At 36.0% G+C, this 16,111-nt stretch overlaps 3 protein-coding genes across 8 annotated transcripts in view; 1 reads left to right on the top strand and 2 right to left on the bottom strand.

Annotated features, from left to right (window-relative positions):
• Positions 1–16,111, bottom strand: part of LOC114523127 (alpha-1,6-mannosylglycoprotein 6-beta-N-acetylglucosaminyltransferase A-like) — a 76,970-nt gene that overhangs the window by 51,216 nt on the left and 9,643 nt on the right. The window lies entirely within an intron of this gene.
• LOC114523108 overlaps positions 1–16,111 on the bottom strand; it is a 72,717-nt gene that overhangs the window by 53,986 nt on the left and 2,620 nt on the right. For 3 of the 5 annotated variants that reach the window (XR_003686981.1, XR_003686980.1, XR_003686983.1), the window contains 4 exons: positions 15,549–15,633; positions 15,061–15,126; positions 14,569–14,735; positions 13,611–13,694 (listed from right to left, as the gene is read on the bottom strand). Coding sequence is in view for 1 of the 5 variants with exons in the window: in XM_028543965.1 (XP_028399766.1) it covers positions 14,147–14,164; positions 14,569–14,735; positions 15,061–15,126; positions 15,549–15,633 (336 nt within the window). In the remaining 4 variants the exon portion in view is untranslated. Of the gene's footprint in view, positions 1–13,305; positions 13,394–13,610; positions 13,695–13,745; positions 14,165–14,568; positions 14,736–15,060; positions 15,127–15,548; positions 15,634–16,111 lie in introns of those variants that run through there. The other 2 variants (XR_003686982.1, XM_028543965.1) reach the window with 2 other exon arrangements.
• LOC114523137 lies at positions 1,060–13,643 on the top strand. 2 transcript variants are annotated; one of them, XM_028543991.1, is made up of 6 exons: positions 1,060–1,265; positions 2,292–2,397; positions 6,350–6,435; positions 7,233–7,331; positions 8,056–8,109; positions 8,700–9,392. In XM_028543991.1, exons 1-6 carry the CDS (start codon positions 1,194–1,196, stop codon positions 8,796–8,798), a joined length of 516 nt encoding a protein of 171 aa, XP_028399792.1. In that variant the 5' UTR covers positions 1,060–1,193; the 3' UTR covers positions 8,799–9,392. The 2 variants fall into 2 exon arrangements, with proteins under 2 accessions (XP_028399792.1, XP_028399801.1); XM_028544000.1 differs by lacking the exon at positions 8,700–9,392 and adding an exon at positions 13,554–13,643 and having other exon boundaries at positions 1,106–1,265.

Below are 16,111 nucleotides of genomic sequence, written 5' to 3'. Positions count from 1 at the left end.
CTCGCCAGAGGAAAATGGAACCTAGCCTGAGACCTGAGTAATCGTTACCCAGTGTCGTTACCTCTCAAGGTCTCAAGGGTCTCAAGGTTCATGGTGATTCCGCATTTTTCCATTCCGTGTTTTAAAGATTCCGCATTTTCCCATTACGTGTTTAATAATATACATGAAAATGTTTCTCGACTGTGATTGGTCGATTTCAGTGCAATTAATCCCGAACAGCAGTGCAAAAATCTGTAACAACAGTGCAAAAATCTGTAACAACAGTGCAAAAATCTGTAACAACAGTGCAAAAATTTGTAACAGACCAATCTGATTGGCTGTCATAAATATATCAGCCAATCAAATTTGAGCTACGTTTTGGCGGGAAAAATATAATGCTTGCCCCAAACCACAGAGCATACAGAGGTTTGACTGCCGTTAATTTTGCGTACCCCTGGCTTAGCCAGTGCGCTCAAGAGAGGCCTTCTCCCCCCGGGAAAGCATGCATATGGCGGCGGCTTGAACACATGTATGGAATATAAACAGCCGAGACAGAACTATCTAGAGAAATCGTATTTTTGACAAAAACGTAGCTCAATTTTTTTCTCAAAACCAGATTTTGTTAGTTCTTATCCTTTAGAAGAGTATAGAAGAGTATAGAAGTGGGAGCGATCCATTTATTTATATAGCGATGGCTATTTATAATGTTCGGGGGGGATACGGCCTCTCTTTAGCGCACTGGCTAACAACATGGCCGCCAGGAACGCATAATTAATGCAAAGTCAAACCCACTGGTCAAACCTATGTATGCTCTGTGCCCAAACAAAACAACCAAGATGGCGACGGAAATTTGGATTTTCGCGACTTTTTAACGTTAAAACAATGGTTTCACAACAAAATATTTAAGAAATATAACATCGCTAAAGGAAATATTCAATATAAAGGAAAAATCGACCAAATTGCACTCGAAACCATACTATTACCTATACTTAAAGATTCCGCATTTTCACGTCCCATTCTCCGATTTCCCATTCCGCGTTTTAAAGATATCGGATTCCGGATGACCTCACAAGGCTCACATGCATGGGCCGATTATTGAGTTTCGAATTGTTTCGAAATGAGTTTCGATAGTCCGAGACTCAGGGCTGAGGCGCTGAGCGACGACTGTTTTATAATAATAATACTGGTTTTAATTTTAGAAGCTTTAACCAAACATGCCGCTTCTTTTGGAGCATTGTGGTTTAAACTTGAAATCTGCCACAATTGTGATCGGCTGTTTTTCAATAGTAAGTATTTTTATGTTTATATAGGCTATATATTAAAATCAAATTACATTTGTGATTTAAACGAACGCGATATGTTAGTTACCTAAAGAACTGACTCGATCTCTTTCTTTGTCCAAAAATAATAATAACAGTATAGGTAAGAATGAAATAATCGTCTGAAAAGTTTAATTTTTTAATTTTAAACCTTTATTGATCATTTTTATACACAACACAGTATTGATTTCTTTATAGAATATTAAATACTGAATATAGAGCCGGGGGAACTGACAGATTAACCCTAGACACGGAAGAAATTACATTACTCTGACTCTTCTTGGTGATACTTTGCCAAACTCTCCACTCTTTTACCTATTATATACATTTATACATTATATAACAAAAACACCTGACCATGACTTTGCGAAAAACTTCCTATATAATTCCTATATGGACGTAGCAGACTGAAGTAGATAAATTTTGGTGATCAAAATCATGTGTTTGCTCTATGTGTATGTTATTGAGCACTCTCTGGAACTCCATGGATCTAACCGCAACAAATTTGATGCCATATATACACATAATGAACACCTTGAGCTCTTTTACAATGTTAATAATGTCAGCTAGGCCTTTACACTGCTGGGGAGTACAGAAGTAAGACTAAGCACATGTTTTGTATGGGGTAAAACACATATGATAGGAATGAACTAATAGAAAACAAAAAATTCAAACAAATTGAAATACCATTACATATATAAAGAATTTTGAAAGATAAAAAATCATGACCTAGGAAAGCTCTTTCAGTTAAAGTATTACCATTTCTGTTCAGAATTTTAAATTGGGGATTCTCTTTAATAGTTTGCAATGAATTCCAGAGCTGTAATTTTATTGTTTTTCCAGCATTTTTACATTGGTTGAAGAAATCATCATCTGGTAAATCTCACTGTATATCCAGTCTTCATTCTGGCTCCTGAATAGTATAGAAAATGAAGATGATTCTATCTTATCATGCCTGGTCATTGCTATATGTTATTGATATTTCAATTTCAGTTTTTCTCAATATATCGAATCATCAAAGATGTAACCATGATAACTGCCCTAAAGAGTATAGAAGATGAAGATGGTTCATCAGATTTACCCAGCAATGCTATACCAGGTGAGCAATTGGTTATGTTTTACGGGAAAAGAAATATGTCAAAGCTTGTAAATTAGTTTATATTATTATAAGAGGACAAGGTATTTGTATGTATGTATTTTAACTGCCAAATGCTTCAAACTGCAAACACATCAATCCAAAGGGTAAAAAATTGATTCTACTTTATTTATATATATATATATATATATATATATATATATATATATATATATATATATATATATATAGATTTGATAACTGCCAATAAGGCTCTAAGGCCAACGTTCAAAGATTTGTTGATGATTAACTAAGCTATCTAAAATTCGTCTTTTATAGTCACACAGACAAATTAACATAATTAGCATAAAGAACACTTAATGGGCTATTATATGTTATACACCAGCCCCTTAAGTGTGCAAAACTATGAAACAATTAATTTAACTTAATTTAAACACTATTTATCAACACCATCCGTTTCCAGTAATAATACTAGCTTATCGATTGGTCTTTTCAACATGCTAGTCTTTGTTTTAACTTGCATGAACTTGATGTACTAAACCTTTCTTATCAGCTGTAGCTTTCAAAACCTTAGCTCGTTGTTCCACCTGTTTCTTGTTATTTGGCCTTTCGACAATCTGGATTCTTGAATGGTAATGCGACAACATAATGAGCGTTATTCAAAGTGGCTGTACTTTTCACATTAGCTATGAACTGTGCTTCTTCTTGAGACATTTCAGTTTTGACATCAGAAATTGATTCATTGAAGTCTCTATTTTTTAGCGCCCATCACTACTTGATTCAATTTCACATCCGCATTCACGAGGAAACTTCCGATACCTTGAATTTTTATTCTGACGCATCAAAGGTCCATTGATTGCCCATCCCAACAATGTTTTTGTCGCATACGTACCACCGTTTTCGCTATTTATGATCACTAGCGGGTCTAATGCTTTTGGAATATCACTTGCGATAAGAATGCCAATCTGAGCATCGACGACCGGCAGCTGCACGCCCTGAAGACGTGGCCATTGATCTACGTCTTCTTGAGTTGGAATATCTTTACTTGTCTCTGGAATATCAGATGCAGTGTAGATAAGAGGTAGATCTATCAAAGAGCTCTCATCTAAATCTGAGACTTCCAAGTGCTGGATGATTGAGCTGTTGATAATGCTGTTCTTTTTCTCCATCGTTCTTAACGAAATCGTAGTCTCAACTCCTTTGATACCCAACTGCTCAGCTAGATCCTTGGTACAGAACGACGAGTCACTACCGTTGTCCAGAAATGCGTAAGTAATGACAGTTTTATTCGTTTTCTTGGATACCAAAGCTTAATCCTCCAGGTTTTGGCCTCGTAGACTTTGGTCGATCACCAGGTGACTTGATTGTGGAAATATTACCAAGAACAGGGTGAGTGGCACTTCTAGCTTCCTTTTCCACAAAATCTGCAAGGTCTCGAAACATCACTAATCTTCAATTGATTTCGGTAATTTCGTCTACGCATCTACGCCATCTGCATCTCATGCTAAACGGTAATTTCTGCACGATCTGATGGATTTTCTCTGGGTTATCAAATTTGGTCATAAATTCGTTTCCGTCCATAACATTCTTGCAACATACAGGAAGGATTGAAAATTTGTGCAAATTCACGTTATTTTCAGGCTTCAATTCCAGCCATTTCAATACTTTGTTCATATAAGCAGTAGCGATCTTGTACTCATTTCCATAATTTCTCTTTAATAAAGTTCTAGCTTCTTGCATGATAGCCACATATTGGAGCCATGTGATGACAAGATTTCACCAACTCTCTTGCCTGACCAGTTGTAAACTGCTCCAGATAATACAATCGTTCCGAAGAATTAGTAACTTTGGCTTCTATAATATTTTCAAACGCACGTATAAAATTTTTATGCTCCATAGGATTCCCTTTGAATACTAAACTCATGGATGTGGCAAGTACTCTTTTTCTGCTGTAACGAAAACTCTTTTATAATTTTATTCAATTCCCATCTCCGCAATTTCCATCTCCAACTTAACGCGATTCTCTTCCTGCTGTATTCGTAACTTTTCTTGCTCTAAACGTTGTTAAACCTTCAAAGATTCTACTTGTACCCTAAGCTCAGCCATCATTACAGCCTCGTTAGCTCTTAACTGAGAAGTCACGGATGAACGAGGAGATTGTCTTGATGAAACGTTCGAGATAACTTGACTTACAGAGTCACTAGGCGATATCTCAGGAATAGATTTCAATCGGAGTTGCTTAGTATCAATCCACTGAGTTTTTTACTCACACATTCTCGATATAACGACTCTTAAGCTTCGTATTGCTTCTCAGCTTGATCTATGCGTTCCACATCGGGTAAATCACTTTGATACGCTCAATGAGCATCATAATATTTGTCAAATAATCGCTTTAAACTCTCGTATTTCTCCATGACCAACTTAACATCAACGTCTTCGGCCATCAGAGTACTAATCTCGTTCTTTTTAGCTGTAACTGCCGATAAAGAACCACTTCGACTGTTCTTTAAACGCTTTAAATTTTCTCCCAGTCTTAATTGCCTTAACTGCTCGCTGATATTGTCTTCAACTTTTAATGTACCAGCTTTCGAATCCCGCCGTACCGTATCATCGCTTTGATCTATATTTCTCTCAGAAGACGATAAACTTGTAGGCTTATTAAAATCTTCGTCTGTGTGAAGCAACAACTCGTAATCTTGCTCTGCACTTCCTTGCTCCAAATCGGCCATATAAACTAAGTCTATTCGTCAAATCTTTGAACTATTGTAACTGCCAAATGCTTCAAACTGCAAACACATCAATTCAAAGGGTAAAAAATTGATTCTACTTTATTTATATATAGATTTGATAACTGCCAATAAGGGTCTAAGGTCAACGTTCAAAGATTTGTTGACGATTAAGGCCTGTTTCAAACGTCGCATTTTGCATGCATCGAATATAATTCTAATTAGATTCGACCCTAAAACAATAATCCGACCGTCATTTCAAACGTCGCATTTCGCATGTGCTGAATTCAAATAGTTGCGGGCTCCATTCCTTATGATCAGCGACAGTCCGCTTGGGCGTAAATAAAAAATTTCATATTTCTAGAAATCCTTTTCTTGCTATTATTTTCCTAATACTCTTGCCTAAATATATTGCACTTTATGCAATATCCAACTACTTCCCAGCCGCTTCCAGCAAGCCAGCCTTGGGATTCTTCGTTTTGTTCGTGTACTGCGCAACCATTACAAACAGACGCGGTAGGCAAATGTATTTTGTCAACTTTCATGCACACGTAATACAATACGATTGTGCTGGTTCATTTCTTTTGTCTATACGGCCTCCATATTTCCTTACTTGTGCCTTTCAATATCATAACATGCACGACGTTCTTTGCCTTTCTCTTCAAGCGAATTGAATTCGACACATGCAAAATGCGACCTATGAAACCACGTCGCACCGAGCTCGCATAATGCGACCGGAACAGTCGAATTTAGCATCACGGTCGACCGCAATTAAAAACGGCGAATTCAATTGTTTCATACGTCGCATCTCGCATGCAGATAATTCAAACAATTGTATTCGACACATGCAAAATGCGACGTTTGAAACAGGCCTAACTTGGTTACTCTAAAATTCGTCTTTTATAGTCACACACTATATTATATGTTACATGCAGTATTTTGTATTAAATTATAAGAGGACAGGATATTTTAATGAATAAAAGAAAAAAGACAAAAAAATGTTCGACAAAATTGTCTTTTATCAGCAGTGTAATGCTCACCTGGTAGAATCATTTAGCATAAATTCCCACCTGCATGCACACTCTGAGATTGTGTTTGGGCAATTAGTGTAGGTGAGTGGTTGTTTATCTTGCATATCCACCACATAAGAATATGAAACTTATGCCATCATATGCCACTATAATAATATGTTGAATCTTTAATACACTGTGGAATTTTGATCATTTTAGACTTGCTCAAAATCCTTTATGTTGGTACTGCTTGTGCAAGTATGTTGTTTCTTTTCAGTTGGCTTCTGCTCCTTGGAATATGGAAGGTGAGGCATTGCACTTAAGATATGCCATGAATTCAGATAATCAATAATATGACATGAGATTATTCTATGGTCTATATGTTTATATGGTTAGTTGTAGTAGTGTTAAAGAATAGAAGTTATTGTAAGTGCTGTAGTATACAAATAACAAATGTTTTTTGTTGTATACAATGGTGATAATATTTCCATATAAGGTGGATTAACTGATTAAATATACAGCACCGAGAGTATGTTGCATAGTGAAGTGGCCCAATTGTTTGATGGCTGCCTTGTTATTATAGAATTATATAAGGCACGAGACAAAATTTAAATTAAAGCAACTTCTGTCTTACATATTGCAGTTGCGGAGCTTGATTTAAGACGGGCAGAAACTCAGTACTGTTATGACAATTTAATCAATCTAACCATTGTATTAAAAATATGAAAAAAATAATCAATCTAACCATTATGTTGCAAGTATATATAATAGTTAGTTGCTGACTTTAAGGTAATATAAAAATATGAAAAAAAGATCATAACAGTACTGAGTTTCTACCCGTCTTAAATCAAGCTCCGCAACTGCAATATGTAAGACAAAAGTTGCTTTAATTTCAAATTTTGTCTCGTGCGTTATATAATTCTATAATAACAAGGCAGCCATCTTTGATTGCGAAATCCTGGCATTATGAACTTTTATGGTAATTAATGTCCTGAATTTCTGGTTATGACCAAAAACACTCCTTTTATAGCTCGAATAACGCTTAGCAAGCGTTGCGTTCATTTTAGTTTATTCACACCTCTTGTTTTCAATTGCTATTCAGGAAATTTCTGGTTTCATTTTCCTGTGGTTACCGGCGTCAGCGTTGTATATATTAATGGATCTTGCAGTTGTTATCTATTGTGGAGTCGTGTACACAGACGTAAGTGCCGTTTATTATTATGAATGCAGCTCTGTGTTAGAATTTAATTAGATAAGGGCGCACATCTTTGTCCTTAAGAGTTCTTTGCATTGTTGGGTTCATATACCTATATATTCACGACTGTTTGTTTGAAAGTAATGGAGTAAGGAGTGTAATTCGAGATTAATTTTCAGATTTTCAATCGGAGGAGTTATAAGAGTTATTTATTATTGATGGACTGATTATTAATAATATTGTACAACATCTCCAGCACATCTAGGGGTAATTAAGAATCGTACTCATTCTATCCATTCGTCCGTTCGCTTATTCACTCATTCATTCAATAGTAAAATCATCCAACCACCCGTTTCCTCATTCAGAAACTGTGCTATCCGTTTATAGTTTATTCCTTCCTTTCCTCCAACTTTTTCTTTTTTTTTCTTTCCCTTCTCCAATCCTTTCTGGTTTCTTTCTTTCCTTTTTCTTTCCTTTCGTTATTTTCTTTTTTCCTTTCTTTCCTGTCCTCCTGTATTCTTTCTTTCCGTCCTGCCTACCTTTTTCATTTCTTCTTTCCCTTCCTTTCCTTCCCTTTCTTCCTTTTTTTCTACCTGTTTTCTTGTCTTCTTTCATTCTCTCTCCTTCCTACTTTTCTTTTTAGATTCTTTTTTATTTCTACTACCTCTCTTTTTATCCTTTTTCCTTCCTTACTTCCGGTTCATTTTCATATTTGTTATTTCATTTCTAGGTTAGTGATATTGGTCTTACAATTGGACTGACTTGTTTTGGGTGTGCCCTTGAAGTAAGTAACATCTAACACTCGCTATTAAATCATGGGACTTAATGAGGTCATTATAGACCACACTTTGAGCAGTAGCGAATCCAATCCGACAATATTAAGTTATATTTCAAATCATTAGCATCGAATTGGTTGTTTGTTAACATGACTTGAATATGAATGTTAATTCATTCTTCTGTTCATTTGATTTCCCAAGCTGAAAGGGAACAATGTATAAATGCCTATGCATGGATATCTGTATTTTTTAAAAATGTGCTTAATGGACCATTTCCCTATTTTACTAAATGTCCAAAAATGGTGTCGCTTTTTTGCGCATAATACTAAATTATACAAAATTTGCCAGCTTTGATGTACACTGTAGAGAAAATAATTTTTCGGAAAAAAATAATTTCCTTCATAAGTGATTATCATCCAGGCACATTTGGTATTACAATATAGTTATGCATTACTTTGTTTCGATTTTACTATGACGTGGTAGGCTATCAGATAAAGTAAAACCCCTAACAGTTTCACTAGATATGGGTACTGTATGTTATAAGCGCGCTTATTCTTTTATAAAAAATAAATTCCTACCCAATTTGAATTTTTTTCAGACCTACTTCATAGTGGTCGTTGCATATTATCTGAAGTCACTGACCGGGAGATTTTTGCCTGGGTCGGGATACCAGAACCTTCCATCTGTTAATTCATAGTCATAGTGCACTAAGCAACTAAAGCAGGGTATCAGGCTACAGTATAACACACTTTAGGTGGCAATAGAAGTGAGATATTTTCTGCGCGGAGAGGACGTGTATTGAATTATTTCGCTTAATCAAGTAGAACGGTAAAGTTGCTAGCAAACAATAGTTTTATATACTGAATATATTTCTATATAGTAAAAGCCGTAATATGCATTCACATGTCATGGGAAATGGGCAATGGAAATAAATTATGATGATTTGAAATTTGCTTAGAATGACTAAATACTCGGACTTGCTTTTGGTTTCAATCTTCGCCTCTCCTCGTTTCAAACTCCCTGTCGGTACAATCATATGTGTAATCCTATAAAATGACTTATTTGGCAAAATTTTTCATTGAGTTTGGCTTATCGTAGGATATCAGAATTAATCAGACCGACGTCAGTCATTCAATAGTTCTTAATATTGAACAAGACAATGTCAATGGCTGATAAGCTTAAACAAGTCATTGCAACTTGATGACAACATATAACAATATAGCAACAATACAACATATAACAATAACAATAAGTTCCAAGCATATATTATTGCCTATTGACAAAATCACACGACGCGTTCTCTCTTAAAAAATTGAAAATACAATGAATTTTTTCAAATCTCAGGCAATATCTGCGTAATATAAGTCATATTTATATATGCGCTTGGCGTGGAAATTGTATTATATTAATACTATATGTGTTGATACTATTGATACAATACTTCCAAGTCTAAAGCTTTGAAAAAATCCTGTTAAAAAAGTACGAGTAAGAATCGAAGCGTGTGCATAGTGAGGTTGACCTTGGAGTGGCAAAAGCAATCAGCATCCATCCAAATTTCATACAAGACAAGGCTGAGAACCTGGGGCAGAGCGTGACTATCGTAACTCTGGGGGTGTAACACAGAAGTTTTGCCGACGAACTCGTAGCACTTGAAGCACATCCAGAGAAAGCAGATAGCCATTTGGTCAGTTTTTTAATTGTGCATAGAACCTTTTTATTACTGTAAATGTAAATCAGAAACAGACGAGATATACCGAGGCCTTCATGGTGCCATTACCGACCAACTTCCAACTTGCAAAAACTGGGGGTGCAGCAACCACCTTCCGCCACGCCGCTGCTGAGAACGTCTCTTTGTTAGTGGTCGCGATGCCGTAGGACCTTGTCTCTAGAGCATGTTTCCCATTAATCAATGACAGTCGCCGATGTATTGTTGTTGATGATGACTTTCACTGGAGAATAAAATGATTTGCTATTTTGAAGAAATTATCTTCATGACCGGCTCCAAACTTTTTTTCCGGTAGAGATCTGAAGGATTGATAGATCTGAAGATCTGTATATGCATATGTAGAGATACGCAACTGTGTAACAATGGCTGTTGTTGGAGGTGACTGGTCTTTGTCTCATCGTATGACGGTGTAACAAGTAAATTACCATGTTCCACAAGTTCACACTTCACCCTGGGCTTGTCACCTTGCCGCGGTGGTGAAGCTTGTGTGTTTCAGTGACCCCAAGAGCTATGCCTGTGGGGACCTAGTCCCTGGTGGGTTCAACCGTACCAGATTGGTCGAGCGATAGAGACCAGACAAAGGACAGCCCCTGGCCCTCCAGGTTGGGGGTTGGGCGTCAGGCTAATCACCTGATCCCGTAAAAAATCGCTGATTACAAAAACCTGTCAGGCCCTGTGCGTCTTATTGGCGCAATAGGCCTACAGTATATGATGATGATGATAACAAGTTCACACGTTATGTTTGCTCTAGAAAATGAATTAGGAATTACATTAATACCAACGGTGTACGGTATGCCGTCATAATAAAACATGTTTTAGTTATATTTAAAGGTAAAAACAACTTGTTTCAAGCGCATTCAGTCAATAAATTTGAAAGAAAATACCTATAATTTCTATTTCAAATTTCCTATAATTTCTTCCAAATTTATTGAGTGAATACATTGCGCGTATAGCAATTGAAACTTTTATGTTTGTGCTTGAAACTTGCTTGAAGTTGTCTTTACCGCATTAGCGTTACAATTATGTGTACACGCTTAGTAACGACGGTAAGACACATCAATTGGAATTTAGCTGATAAATTGTCAGCTTATAAATCAAATTTGCCAGGTGCTCACCTTCTAAACGAAATATTTAAAATGTCCCAGTATGATGGTTAACATAGCATTCCTGCAACACGGTTATAGTCTATATAGCCTACTAACGTTACGTCTAAAAGCATTTGCATATAATAAAAACATTATTTCAGCTACTATATAGCCACGTATACATTTATTTTCTTCTAACAATCTTTCTCCCAGCATGCATCTTTGCAAGACTGGCCAAGTTTTCCTTGGATTTTTTTCATATTGTGTAATGGTGGCCATTGGCTGTCTCGACAGAATTACGCATACGTGCAAAAATGTTTTTCAGCAATTGACATTGGGATTTTATTGCGTCTTTACCAAGCACCCCTTCGTACCTGCTCTTTGAATGATGGAATCGAAGCAGAATCGAAAATATAAGTTGAATGAATAAATGGAATTAGTGTATTATCATCCATGTATCTGTGGCCTTGTGTGATTAATTCCTCCTAGCTATTTTTTAACCGAATTAGCAAGACGAAATGCAAATGCTTTTGTCCAGAAAAAGGTGGAAGTATATTATAAGTAATCGAACTGTACGCTCACCTATTAGGGTTGAACTTTTCGTCATGACTGTCTTTGTGTCTGCATGGGAAAACGTTAAGTATTATAATTATAAACAATACATGATTAGTATATTGCCTTTTTATATTCTATATCAATGATGTATATTTCAACCACATTGGCTGGTTTTGGATTTTTTTAAAGCACCGAGTACAACTTCGAGTGCAACTGTACTTTTCAACCAGACCTTGGAGGCCAGTTCTTTGTCTTTTGACAACCATAACATAGATCAGAGTCTTCACAAACCAAGCAATGAAATCTAGCTCCTGTGATATGACCACCACAATCTTTACCATCAAAGGAGCATGAATAGAGCGAATGTTTTAAGTAAACGAGACCAAATATTCTCTTCCCAGAAAACCACACTTACAATCATCTGATATGCATGCGACTTTAAAGCATTGTATTTTCCGTTTTTATGTGTCTATATATCATATGATTATTATATTTTTTCGGCGATGGAGCAAAAAATTGTTTACCTTGTGGTATTCCAGATGCAGCAGCACCCTGGTGTTTCCCGTTTATAAAGATTATCAGCTCGACACGCACCAAGACGATCACCGACTGAATTTAGATTTTGGCAATACCTGTTCGGAATTTAGGACTAATTAGTAAAAACGCTGTCGAGTGCTAAAATATTATCTTTCTGTTACCTTATAAAAAACGAGTAGCGGGAATACTATTCGTCGTTGATCAGTTCGTCGAAGTATATATGAATGAATGAATAGGAAGAAAATTGAGCTCAACATGCTCACACAGAACAAGGACTGTCCAAGCAAAGACCCCTCAAACAACCAGAAGAATGTTTCCATCGTAACATTTTGCTTACATTCTTTAAGCTTATACTGCACTATATAGGAAATTTATACCATTGACATCGTATTCTATCCTATCACGATTTATACCATTATATTCTGTAAAGTTCGGAGCAGTCGATAAAATATAGCTTTGTTAATGAATTTTTATTCTTTTATTTTCACTAACACGCCAGTCACAATTACAGCTCCTCTTTCTTTTGTTGACCATTCAAATTGCTTCGTGTCAAACTTCTTTGGTTTCCAATGGTCGTTATAGTGTCCTTCTCCCTCACGCAGTTTATTTCCTCTTAAGGCCACATCCCCTGCATGCAGATATAAAATGCATTCAAAAGTAGTTCACACAAATCTGTCGTGTAAGTCCTGTAAGTATATTCCGTTGACATTTTTCATGCATTATACCTGGTATTAGCAATTGACCGCTATCCAATATTGGCTTGAGGGTTGCTGCTTGTGTTCCATAAAACCCCACATGCCAATTCTCGAAGATATTTAGTACTTTTGCGTTTTGGGCAACTCTATAAAACACAACATCAACATGTCTGACGACGGGAATATTTGTAGCATTTACGTGCATGAAGGGGTACCACTTAGTGGCGGATCCAGGGTAAGGCTGAATAAATTACCACAGCTCTTGCTTACCAAAACTTGCAATCGGATTGATGGATTTCTATTTAAAAATTTTCTTTAGAAATTCAAGACCAATGCGTTGCTATTGAAGTATTTTGAATTTAAAAATAGCCTCAGCTATACCTTAACCCGCCACTGGTGCGACAGTTTCAAAAATTCCACGTTTTGCATTTCAGCCAAAAATTATACTACCACGAAACCCAAGAATGCAATTTAGCACGATTTTGTTCATTTTAAAGAGATGAATGAAATACACGTCATGAAATAAGCGTTCTCGAGAAAATCATTCTTACTTAATGGAAAATCTACTCCAGCCAATAGGTAAAGCGTATCTCTTGGCGGGCTTCCCACGAAATAGATTCTTCATCACCACGATCTCTGTGACAATTCTCACAGAAACATTTATAAAAACCTAGAGTTTTGTCAAAGTATTCATCTAAAATTGCAATGTAAAATGTTAGTATAAAGTCTCTAAATTGGGCTTTTTCAACACTGATACATGCAGCATTTAGTGATTAACACTGATGTACACCGAATATGTGACATGTACTGAAGTGACCAAAAACAACTAATAAAAAATACTCTTTTATTTTCAGAAGCCTATTTCGCTCAGTATATATATTATCATATGAATGAAATCTTTTCCACGATACCTGGAATATTCTGCGACTCAAGAAAACGTTCACACATGTCTCGATAACCACATTTCACCTGGAGTGCTGCAATCCCCGAACTCTCTAGGACATGCAGAAATAATGAAAATTAAATTATTATTTTGAATTTTTACGTGCGTATACGTATGTAGCTACAAAAAACGCGACAGTGGAAAACAGCCCTAAATATGAACAGTAAATACGTTTTAGTCGCATGCATCAAGCTTCGCATTCAGTCAAGCCATTTTTTTATTTTGCCTGTCAACCTTCGACCTAAAATTTCACTTGGACTTGGTTTAGGAAGGGTTTTTGGTGGAAGATTGCTTGGTGGAGAAGGACTTGGTTTAGGAAGGGTTTTTGATGGAAGATTGCTTGTTGGAGAAGGACTTGGTTTAGGAAGGGTTTTTGGTGGAGGATTGCTTGGTGGAGAAGGACTTGGTTTAGGAAGGGTTTTTAGTGGAAGATTGCTTGGTGGAGAAGGACTTGGTTTAGAAAGGGTTTTTGGTGGAAGATTGCTTGGTGGAGAAGGGCTTGGTTTAGGAGGGGTTTTTGGTCTGCAACAAAAGACAGGGGGTTGTTTAGAAAAGATTAGACACAAGACGTGGATCAAGCCATTGAGATCTGATTTAGGCTGGAAATTTAAAAAATGTGCTCACTGATAATGGCAGATGATATTGCTGTTGATGATGATATGATTCTAATGATGACAAGAAGAACTGATGATGGTTATGATCATAGAAACTAATAGTGATCATCATCATTGTAAGAAAGCAATAATAGTGATTATGATTATGATTTTGGTTACTTAACTCACCTTATTTTAGAAATAAATATCACCGATTTTACTCGTTTGCATCAATTTTACTAGGAAATTATTTAGGATCGGATAGTGATGTTGCATAGTGAATCTGGTACCGGCAATAATTATGGTAATTATTAATTATGTGTACACACATACATGCTTCCGCCATTCTGTTAAAAATAGTAGGTAAACTCTGCCTTGAGCGTCAACATGGCGTCCTGATTTTATTTCCATCTCCGCTGTGGGCACAACATATGCAAAAGGAGGCGCATTTGGATGTTTCTCTTGAAGCCATAAACATATTGGAATATTATAGTCGCAACCTTTAAAACGACAAAGATGTCATACTTTATACGTCCAACACGACATATGTAAAAAAATGAGAGTAATAGTAATTATTATTTATTAAAAATAATTCACAGCCTCTGATTGGGCAATAGCTATGTCCAACCAGCGATGTCGTCGAATGACAATCATCGGTTGATAATCCTCCAAATCATGTACATTGTATCTCATTCGTAAATTCGATGGAAAAGCGGCTCATGGAATTCCATCGAATTTTCTGACAATATAGTGACCTTGGAGCCTTTAACTCTTCGTGAACGTATATCTCTGACGTTTTATCTTTGACATTATACCGATATATACCTTTATAGTTTATAGATATTGTCCCTTCAAGGCAAACTAGCTCCTTTATCAGACCACCAGGATAAGCTATAAGGCAAAACACGCCAAGTATTCAAGATCAGTTAGAAATTTATAATATCATAAGTATTTACGAGTCCTAGCTGTCTATATATACTGCATAGTAATTTGCATTGTCTTTCGTCGTCGATTAGAATTGAACAGTCATTTGCCCTTACAAGAATTTGCTTTTGAAATAGCATTCACACTAGAAATCAATCTCTTCTATCAATGTTCACTAATGATATACCCAAGAATTAAAGCAATGTAAAATAATTATGATGCTTTTTCGCAAAACCATTCCTTTTACAGTCAACAAACAAGCAGACAAAATTTGTTTTTATTTGCTGTCCCATATCACATACGGGGTTAGTGTTTATATTCTATATTCTAAACAAATTAAAAATATACAATATATATATTTTATTTAATATGAATTGTTTTCAACTTACCAAACTGTTTTATGTATGGCTTCAAGTTTCTATGTTGTTCTAAGGCACTCTTTGCATCCCTTAATGCTAGGTCCGCCTCTAGATACTGTAAAAATTATTAGTAAGAATTGTCATACCTACTTTTTTCATGGACTAGGAAGTGTAGGCTAGCTATATACGCATCTGTTATACCTGAGACCTGATAGTGGTTTTTCAATGGCTTCAAAATTGCCCATTGTTCGGTATAGCCTAGCTTAAACCTAGTGTTCCTAAATCGGGAATTACCCAATTGTTAGCTCAAAGTGACAAAATCTGTAATTTTATTTCTTTTCAAGCATTTTTTTACAACGTTGAAAACTGACTTACTGACCGTTGGATAGTGAAATATATTCAATGTTTCATATTGCTTCCTAAGCGTCGTGTAATGAATGCAGCATTGCACCAGAAAACTTTGTGATTGTGTTAATATGCTATAGATAACACTTAGAAATCTGCGGTACAGATTATATCTAAGGAGACATACTTTTAAGACATATCTGTACATTATATCTGCATGCTGCACACTGAACAAGAATACTAATTTC

This window comes from Dendronephthya gigantea, unplaced genomic scaffold (assembly GCF_004324835.1).
Source record: "Dendronephthya gigantea isolate DGI-Jeju-01 unplaced genomic scaffold, DenGig_1.0 000000F, whole genome shotgun sequence".
Classification (NCBI taxonomy): Eukaryota; Metazoa; Cnidaria; class Anthozoa; order Malacalcyonacea; family Nephtheidae; genus Dendronephthya; species Dendronephthya gigantea.
The sequence above is the reverse complement of the archived record's forward strand: the minus strand, read 5'-3'. Positions and strand labels throughout refer to the sequence as shown.